Consider the following 10,383-nt stretch of genomic DNA (forward strand, 5'->3'; position numbering starts at 1 on the left):
CCCCCCCCCCCGGAGAAAGGGATAGGGTAAATATTCTGTGGACAGTGGAGAAGAACCAGCAAAAAGAATTTTGCAAATTTTTCCTATACTGAAGAATGTCTTTAAATATGAAACATGATATCTTTGAAATGGTATTAAGGAGGCGTGGTAGGGAAAATGATATTATTACTGAGACTTTGGAATGCCGATATGGGGCTCACATTCAGAAACAGAATAATTCCAGCTAGTAAGTCTCCAGGTGATGGCCACGTTACCTCCTTTCTGTAGTGGAGAAGCCCCACACCCCAGAATCTCCAGGAGATAAAACCTCTCCAGTGACTGCTGAGGCGTGGGGCTTTCTCACTGGAGGAAGCAAGCAATGTGGCCATCACCAGAAGGTGGAGTGATTGATTGGGGGGCAATGAAAATCTCTCTTAGAAACAGCATTTATCAAACTCAAGGGAAAGCTGAGAGAAAGGGGCAGAGGAAGGAGGAGGACGACGAAGAGGAGGAGGGAGGGAGGAGGAAAGAAAGAGAAAGAGAGAAAGAAAAGAGAGGGATTTTGTCTTTTGTCTATTTCTGATTCATTTGTTGCCCCTTGACACTTTATAACAAGCTCATGTTTATAAAGCTGAAATATTTAAATCTCTACTGTAGATTTATTTCTTCTTGATTCTATCCCCCCTCTTAGTTTTGATTAAACTACTCTTTCAGAGCATCCTTGATTCTCATCTTATAGTTAATGCAGAGTCAACAGAATTGACCACCTGAACTCATTTCAGACTCTGGCAGAGACTGCTCATTGTCTGCCAAATTTCCCTTTTACAAATAATCTCCATTTTATGTGGAAGCAACATGTTTGGATGAAAGACTACCTTTCCACGTCTCCCTTACAGCTAAGAGTGGCCAACGAACTACGGAGAAGTGATTGGTGGAGTTTCCAGAAAGACTCGCCTAGAAGGTGCTCCTCTTTGGGAGTTTTGGTTTTCTCTCCCTTATGCTGCCTAGAACACAGATGTCATGGCTGTACTACAACAGCCGTGTTGTGACACTGAGATGACTTTGAGAATGGAAAAGAAAGGACTAAACATGGTGGAAAAGAAAGAAGCAGCCTGGGTGCCTGACAATTTGAAACTGAGTTATCCCTGTACCTCCCAGCTCCAGATTCATTTTATAAGAAAGAAAACCAACTTCTATCTCATGTAAATGACTGTAATTTGATACTGAGGATACTGCGACAAAGACTGTTCAAGCCATTTCCAAATATGCCCATTCTTCTAACCCTTTTCTTGCTTATCAAGGCTTAACTGGAATAACATCTCTTGCCATGACCTCTTTGCCAGCTGCTCCTGATTCCCCCAGATCACTGTTGTTCTTGAGTTCTGTCTAGATTCTGAGTACCTAGTCTTCTGCAAGCACTATGAGCAGGCACACGAGTCCACTTAACAATGCGGACTTTGGGAACCACTTTTCCTCAAGTATCAGCGTGATGCAATGTATGCAGTAGGTGGTCAGTACATGCTTACTAACTACATTGGAAGTAAAAGACTATTACTTGCCAAACCCTGGAGAAGTGACATTTTACACCTATACATTTTGAATATTTGGTGGCCAAAACTGAATGGGATTATTTTTTGTAAAGGAAGAAATATTTTAAAAACCTGATTTTCTCTTCAGTGTAGCCACCAAGTAAGCATGGGAGCAGGTTTAGCGAATAGGTTACATGGGCCAGAATGTCAGGATTAGCTGTTGTCATAGACAAACTAGGTTAATGTCTTAATGACTAAGAGAAAAGAGAAAATGAGAGGGCACTGTGGAAGTCTCAAAGGGACATGTGCCACACTCTTCATAACACAGAAAGCAAAAAACCTGCAATAAAAACATTTTGTGGGAAATAATCAAAAAACATTATTACCAACATCTTGGTCATCTTTAAAAGAAATAAAATGAAAAGTAAATTCATTGTTAGGCTACAAGAAGGAAATAGACAAATAATTAAAAAGATTCTGTGAAGCACACATAGTTAAAAAAAGAAAACAAAAATTGTAGGCAAACGCAAACACAAATCCTGATGTTTTAGTTCTTCCAGGAAGAGATATTTCAAAACCCCGATTGCCCAGTGGGAGAACTTTGCTGTATCAGTTGACAGGAGGCAGAAAAGACAAGTAAGCAGCCCTTTCAAAGTGGCGTTCAGGGGCTTCAGGCATGGAGAAAGTGGCTAGTTTTTGCATATGGCTTGCTCATGTGAGGACAACCTGGCTGAACAGATCTGACAACCCCAGAATCAACCTAGAGTTTGGAGGAAGCTCAGGGCAGACTCACCAGTGGATGCCTTCAGGCGTGCAGGCTTGCTCTTGTGCCTGCCCTTCTCGGCTGTCAGGAGGATGTTGTATTCCTGTCCTGGGCCTAGGCCTCTCAGGACATAGGAGGTGGTGTTTCTTGGCAGCTGCACCTCCACCCGCTGGCCTGTGGGGAGGCTGTAATTGAGGCGGTAGCGGTCAAACTTGGCCAACGGTGTCCTCCAGAGCAGGGTCAGGCTGGTCTCTGCGGTTTCAGAAACCCGAAGGTCCTTGGGTGCATCCAACTCTGGGAGGAGAACAGAGATGAATGCTCTTCAGGTTGCAAGGCAGGGCTGCATCTGGGGCTGAAAGTCAACTGCCTCTGGGCTAGAATCCTAGGTCTGCCACAGGGGAGCTGAGGGACCACATACTATTCACCTCTCTGGGTCTCTCTTTTCAATTCTGTAAAACAGGTCTAATTATAAGGTCGAATTAAGACGTAGACTTAAACTATGATCCTGTTACTTATAAACTGCTTGACAGGGGTATAAAAGTTAGGTGTTTTCTCAGAGAAAACCCCACAGATGTGTTTGGAGTAGACAATAGTTTATTTAAAAGATGCATTTGATTACCAATTTAAAAATTTTTGTGAATTTTTTATAAACCCTGGTTCTAATTTTTCTTTTAAAAATCTTCCATCCCCCTTCTCGTACAGGGGATGATGTTGGCATCATACAGATGGACTGTGCTTATATTCCTTTTGAATTTCAACACTGAAGTTAGATAGTACTACAGGGCCCTTTCTCCTCTGGGCTTCTACTTTTTCTCTTTAAACAGGTTTTGGCCACACTGGCCCCGTCTCATCTGCCCAGCACCAGCTCAGTGGGATGGGAATCCCAGGTATGCCCCACCTGTGGCTGCGTTGATGGTTGCTGGATTGCTCTCCTTGTCTTCCTTCACAGCAGAAACTCCAATCCCATATTCAGTTCCTGGCCTCAGACCTAAGGAGAGAATGTGCAAGCTGAGATTCATCCTGAAATCAAAGGGACTTTCAGAGGATGATAAAAATGGCTTTGAGTTGGTCTCTGGAGGTTATAACCAATGTTCAGAATGTTTTACAAAAGAACTCGCTGCAGTCCAAGTAAGTGGTATGTCTGGAAATTGGACTTATTTCTGAGGGTTGCAAATGGGGACATGTGGGAGGAAGTGCCCATCCTTTAAGGGCCCTCTAGGGCTGGCTGGCTCAGGCAGGCAGAGATGCAGAGCTCACCAGTGAGTGTTGTTTTGGTCGTGGCTTGTTGGCTCTTTGGGACATCAACCTCAGCATGGTCCCCTCCGGAGATGGGTGCATACTTAATTCTGTAACTGTCAATAGCTGCCTTGCCATTCCTCCATTCCAGGGTGATGCTGTTATCTGTATGGGAAACTCGTCGAAGATTCCTGGGAGCATCGAGGCCTGTTTGAGAGAAGAAGGAACATTTGCATTGAATATATCAGTCACAAGACAGCCAGAGTCTTTGACAGCTAAAGCTGACATATGAAAGGTGCCTGTCACTAGAGAAAATTTACAAAATTCTCAGCACACTCATCTGTCCTCATAGTTGATGCGCAAATCTAAACAAATGTTACAGATTTGCACCTTTCCCTATTATCCTATTATGGTTGACTGTAACAATGTAGCCATTTGTGTTTTTCTCAGACTTTGTGCTTAAAGAACAATACAAAGACTTAAGAATAAGCTCATGAGAGCAAGAACTGGTCTTCTGCATTTTCTCATGGTATTTCTTTTCCTTTCCTTTCTTTTTATTTGTTTTTAGATGGAGTCCTGCTCTGTCACCAGGCTGGAGTGCAGTGGTACGATCTTGGCTCACTGCAACCTCTGCCTCTTGGGCTCAAGCGATTCTCCTGCCTCAGCCTCCTGAGTAGCATGTGCCACTACACCCAACTGATGTTTGTATTTTTAGTAGAGATGGGGTTGGCCATGTTGGCCAGGATGGTCTTGATCTCTTGACCTCGTGATCTGCTCACCTTGACTTCCCAAAGTGCTGGGATTACAGGCGTGAGCCACCATGCCCGTCCTTCTCATTATATTTCTAATAACTCACAAAGTGATTACTGAGCTCTGAAAAAATATTTACTGAATGAAAAATGGACACTTCTGAACTTTGAAAATAATGTCATAGGCTGAGGTGATAGGAGGCTCATTTGTCATATATGTTTTACATATATTGTATTTTACTTCAAAAATATTTATTTGAACTTTAAGGAGAACTCTTGTCTGAGAATATCATACCAGCATCTTCTGTGTATGTCCGTTGCCCCCAAAGGTGCTTTAGAAGGTTATTTGGAATTCTGTGTTTTTTTTTTTTTTTAATTAATTAACAAATCGCTACAATATTTTCAAATTTAAAAGAGTAGAAATACTCCTTTTATTTTTCTTACTGTAAAATGAGCCTGGAAGACACCCCAACATGAAGTGGGATGGAAATTTTTCAATCTTTCCTTTACTGTATCTGTTAACAGGGGAAGGCCTTTTACCTGTTGTGAAGGTCTCTTTGGCTGGGTTGCTCGACATGTCACCTCTGCGGGAGACGAGGGACACCTCGTACTCAGTGTCAGGCTTCAGGTTCCCGATGGAGTACTGGTTCTCGTCCTCTGTGAGATCGATGGTGGTACGGTCGCCTGGCGCATCTTTGATGCCGTAGGTCAGCTCGATGCCGTCGACCTCAGCCAGGGGCTTGAACCAGGTGATCAAAGCAGTGGTGTCTGTGACATCTTTCACCTCGATCTGGCTGGGGGCATCCAAGCCTATGATGGGCAGAAGACAGAATGGGTTCAGAGGTCAGGGCCAGTGCCTGAGGCTGAGCAGAGAGAGGACTTCGTAACTCTCCAGGCCTGTGGGTGAACACTTAGCTGTATACTAACCACTTGACTTTAGTTTACCTTTCTGAACCTCAGGTTTTGGTTTAAAAAGCTCTAAGTAGGGATAAAAGCAGCTACCTCTAGTGTTTCTTGTTTTTTCAAATCTTAAGAGAGATAAAGCTTGCAAGGCATCTAGCATAGAGCCTGGCTCATGGATGTCACATTTAAAAAAAAAAAAAAAGGTTGTTCTTTTGTTATTACTATTACTGTTCTCATAAGTTGAGGAAACATGCTTTGGGGATACTTCATTTGAAAAAATGAACTTGCTCTTTCTACATCTTTAATTAGGCAAAACTTCCTGGGTGGCTGAAAACTTTTCCATCAGAATTACAAAGCAGAAAAGTGAGGCAGTAGACTGTCTTGACAGCGTATGGAAAGTTATTTTTGATAAAAAGAATTCACGCAAGAAAGTCATTGCTATTTCAAGCCCTGCCCATTTTTGCATGCTCATCTTGACTTTTTCTGCCTCGCTCACTCTGGTGTTGTACTTTGATAGATGCTCAGAGCTCTGGAAGCACATTATGCGGTTGTGCATCACCTGGTCTCTGCACATGCTGTTCTCTCATTTCTTCTAAGATCATACCTCTCTCTAAAAATCTCCTGTGCATCCTTCAAAACCCCACTTAAATGTTGTCTCCTAATGAAAAGCATTTTTTTTTTAACCCTGCTGCACTCAGGTAAACACATATTACCTCCCTGTGGCTGCAACTGTCCTTAAAGAGCAATCTAGTGTCATACCTTTCTTACTGTTTCATAACAGATTTCTGTACTGCAGAATCAATTTAGATGGGGTCATTGACTCATTCAGAGAGTGAGTCTTTTTAAATTCCCAGCATAGAGACAGGCACATTCTGGGTATTCAGTAAATGTTTCTCTTTAAAAAAATGTTTGTGTTTTCAGCATTGGTTCAGTAAACAATAACAAGTGAAAGGAAATCGGCTTTATACAGGGAATGAAAAGGAAGAGTAATTCGCAGCTGATTGTGAGAAAACCGCAGTCTGTTTTTGAAGTCTAGGTGTTCACACATCAGTCTCAGCTCACAGATAATGTACTTATCAAATGCGTAATGAAAACGATGCCACAAAAATGGACAGAAGCTGCCTGTTCTCTGTTCTTATAGGTGCTAGCAAGCACCCAAACCGTAACTACTCCCTTCCTTAGTACCTCTTTCATTAAAGAAGCTGGGATTCAGTCAAGGACACTGATACCCCCCAAATTTTGGACCTTTGAATAGCAGAAATGAACACTGCTCTGTTCTTATCGAGTGCAAACATGGTGCTTTGTTATTTATGTCTTGAGTCTTACGACAGCCCCACAAGGAGAATACTGTAAACCCATTTTCAGCTGTTGGATTTGAAGCTTAAAGAAACAGATTTTTCCAAGGTGATGGTGAATGGTGAAGATGGAATTCAAACTCAGAGCTGACTGAATCCAAACCCATCCATTTTCCCCCTTACATGACAACACCTCTCAATATTGACCTCAAAAGTAAGTGTAATACCACCTTTATATAGATGCCAGAGAGAAGGAGCCAAAGGTGTTTTGAACTGAAAGCTTAAGGCCCTTTAAATCTGGAAAAAAGGTTAAAGGTTTAAAGGCTTCAGGTATATCAGCAAAATGAACAGGTAAATAACTGTCCCCCTATGTTGAAATTTATATGATTTTGCAACTTCAAATGTGAGAATGTTTGTTCTGAAATAAGAAGAAATAAAGCAGCCAATTCCCAAATGTAGATTAAAAAGAAAAGAGCAGTGAAAAAAAAATCTTTTGTATTTTCAGTGCACCTCCTCCATGGCAACTAAGCATTTGCTTTTTCTTGTCTTTGTGTTTCTGTTGATCTAATGATTTTTTTTCCTGTTGGTACCTGCTTTTCTACCTACCACAGAGAGATGCTGTCAGGATGATGGAAAACGCTTGCTTATGAAGGAGAAAATCCGTGGAATTGGCTATGAGCTAGGCAAAATGTGCAAATATTTAAATGCAAGATGTTCTTTCTTGTCATTAGCAACTGATTTAACTTTTCCAACAACCCCTGCCAAGAAGAGTCAATTACTTAAAGAGTTGATGCATATGTTATCTTGAAGAAAATAAAGAGGTTTTCCTTTATGGAAGTGCAAAATTATGTATTTTTTTCTTTTTAAAAAACTTCAGGCTGTAATCCTAGCACTTTAGCAGGTTGAGGCAGGTGGATCACTTGAGGTCAGAAGTTCGAAACCAGCCTGGCCAACATGGTAAAACCTCGTCTCTACTAAAAATACAAAACAATTAGCTGGGTGTGGTGGTGGGCACCTGTAATTCCAGCTACTTGAGAGACTAAGGCAGGAAAATCACTTGAACCCAGAAGGCAGAGGTTGCAGTGAGCTGAGATCACACCACTGCACTCCAGGCTGGGAGACAGAGTGAGACTCTGTGTCAAAAACAACAACAAAAAATTTCTTCCTGGTAGAGCAACTCCAAATTCAGATATTTTTCTTACCAAATGATCTAGTACTGCTAAATTCTATTCTACTCACAAGAAGTTCTGACATCATTAGCATTGAGTAAATTTTTATTTAGGTTTCTATTGAAGAGATAGAATCAACATTCTGCATAAATCAGAGCCTAGTCAATGTTAGCAGAAGCAGGGTTAAAGTTATAAAACTTACCCTGGCTTAAAGTTATGCTCCTGATAGTGTTAACTATGTGATGTTAAAGTGATTTAGCTTCTTTACGATTTAACATTAATATTTTCCCCTCGTCTGTCCTAGAACTGGGTGCTAACATTAAACTAGTGACATGGTAGATTGTTAGCAATGGACTTAATTATCTATCTTCAGGTAGTTCATGCCCCTTTGGAAGACAATTTTGAAACTCCTTTCATCAAGAGACGGACCTGTTTCTCCATTCCTTAAACATAAATTGGCCTTTGGATGTACTTTGGTGGAAGTGATCTAATACCAGTTTTGAACCTGTTCAACAGTTGTGTGAACAGGACCAGCATCCTGGAGAATGAGAGACCTGTGAAGAAGAAAGACACCATCCTGGCTGAGGCCATCCTAGGCCAATCCGCCCCTTAATCACACAGATCTGTGAGGAGTGCAGTCAAGAACAGATAAACTGCTCAGCTGAGCCCAAACCTAGATCACCAACATGCAAAGAATGGTCATTTTAAACCACTGTAACTGGACTTTTAAAAATGTAGCAAAAAGTAAATGATATAGATGCTATATGAGAAGGCACTTTCTTAGCCAGGAGATGCTATGAGGTACAATCAGCCTTATCATTGTATCAGGGGTATTAAAGGTGATACTCACGTGTGGTGGTCACCTTCTTAAGGCCAGGGCCCCGGGTGTTGTTTTTCACTATGTGCAGAGATATCTCATACTCTTGCCCAGGAGCTAGACCGGTTTGCCGGTAAGAGGTCTCTGGCCTCCTCAGGCTTTTGGTGATCTCTCCCTCATCTTCTTTATTCTGAGAGAGAGAAGGAGCTTGGTAAGACTTAGGGGAGGTGTTAGTCTCTTAATTTATGTGATTCATTCACTCTGCATTCATTCAATCCTCTTTCATTTTTTCATCTATTCATTAGGCACTTACTATGCATCAGATCAGTATGTGAACCACTGAGATACGGAGATGATAAAGACATTTCTCTAGTTTGTTTCTCCCTCTCGTAGACCTCTACCCCTTTGTCATGCAAGTCAAATGACAGAATGTGAGAGCCAAAGGACTTCTGAAGCCACAAGCTCAATCCCTCCTTTGGTAGACTGAGGCCAGCATCAGAGAAGCAGGGTGATTGTTGGATAGTCACACAGCTAGTTGGTGGCAGAGGTGGGGCTTAAATTCAGAGAACAAGTTCCCTGCCTTACATGTGCTTTTGGACCTGGAGAGAAGGGCTGCTCAAATCTGAGGTGTACCTGTGTTTTGAGGGATAGACCATTTATTCTCTTCTTTGCCTCTGAGTAGAGATTTCCAAGGTGAAGAGGGACAACTGGAACCTTGAGACGACAAGTTCTATTTGTCTAGGCTCTCACCCCTAAGTGCTGTACTTACCGACTTATTAAAATGAGGGGAAAACCAACATCCCTTAAAATATAGATGCTAATACAAAAGGTACTAATTAGAGTCTTGCCCTCCACCAAAAGCTAAGGAAATTGAGTTGATACAAAAGTCTTCAGAACCCTTTGATCATCTTTCAAATCCTTGAGGTCAAATGGATCTGCTCTTTTGTACTCCTTACCATATTCCGGAAGATGATCTCCCAGGTTTCAAAAGCAATGTCTAGAGGATCCCACTCCACTTCCACAGATGTCTCCTTGATGGACTTGAATTTCAGGCCTTCAGGTGCAGGCAAGTCTATAAGGAACAACACAAATAGAATGTAAGGATAGGGCAGGTGTGTGGGTGGGCAATGCAGCCGTGATTCCACTAAACCAGACTGGATGTCTGCAATGGTCAGGGCTGACAACCAGAGCAGATGTCCTTTCACAGCTTCTTCTGGGATAAGGTCTACTATGAGGCTGTATAAAAATTAATATTAGAACAAACAGTATCATTAATTGTGTCTATTTCATATAGTGAAATCTAAAACGAACACAGGCTTTGTAATCAGCCAGACTTGGGCTTAGAATCTAAGCTCTACTGTTACTATCAATGTGAACTTGAGCAAATTGCATACAATGCTCTAAGCCTCAGTTTCTTCACCTAGGAAAGGAAGATAAATATGTCTACTTCTTGGGAATGCATTGAGGAGCGAGTGATGTACTCCCTGTAGACTCCTGGGCCTGGTTCGTGGCATGCAGAGCAAGTTCAATAAATGGCAGCCAATGTTGTTATTATTAAGCAAGAAAGGGTCGATTTCTAGCCAGAGCTTGCTTTTTAGATATGAAGGTAATTATGCTGATGCTAAAATCATAAGCCAGAATGTTTCCACTTAAAAAAAAATAGACAGTGAGCTCCACTGAAAAGCCATAGAGTGAAGAGCATAAATCTGCCAGGGCTGCCAGGGTTAAAGTTTTGCTTTTACTACTTGTTAGTGGCATGATTTGGGATAAGATGCTTAACTTTCCATTTGATGTGTTTCAACATGTTGAAAAAAAAAAGATGCTTAACCATGCAGTCTCAGTTTCCTCATCTATAAAATGGGGTTAACAGCTCTTATTTCATACATATATTAACTCATAAAACGAGGACTTTTATTGTTTGACATTTATTTCAAAGTTTTGCT

General features: G+C 41.5%; 1 protein-coding gene across 1 annotated transcript in view; it reads right to left on the minus strand.

Moving 5' to 3' along the window:
* Positions 1-2,207: 2,207 nt before the first annotated feature.
* LOC108293330 (tenascin) overlaps positions 2,208-10,383 on the minus strand; it is a 41,459-nt gene continuing 33,283 nt past the window's right edge. The window contains exons 5-10 of the mRNA XM_017514665.2: positions 9,397-9,512; positions 8,474-8,630; positions 4,797-5,066; positions 3,529-3,714; positions 3,170-3,259; positions 2,208-2,565 (exon numbers count right to left, since the gene is read on the minus strand). Of these exons, the coding sequence (XP_017370154.1) occupies positions 2,264-2,565; positions 3,170-3,259; positions 3,529-3,714; positions 4,797-5,066; positions 8,474-8,630; positions 9,397-9,512 (1,121 nt within the window). The 3' untranslated portion in view covers positions 2,208-2,263. The remainder of the gene's footprint in view (positions 2,566-3,169; positions 3,260-3,528; positions 3,715-4,796; positions 5,067-8,473; positions 8,631-9,396; positions 9,513-10,383) is intronic.

Source organism: Cebus imitator, unplaced genomic scaffold, assembly GCF_001604975.1.
Source record: "Cebus imitator isolate Cc_AM_T3 unplaced genomic scaffold, Cebus_imitator-1.0 Scaffold532, whole genome shotgun sequence".
In the NCBI taxonomy this organism is placed as follows: domain Eukaryota; kingdom Metazoa; phylum Chordata; class Mammalia; order Primates; family Cebidae; genus Cebus; species Cebus imitator.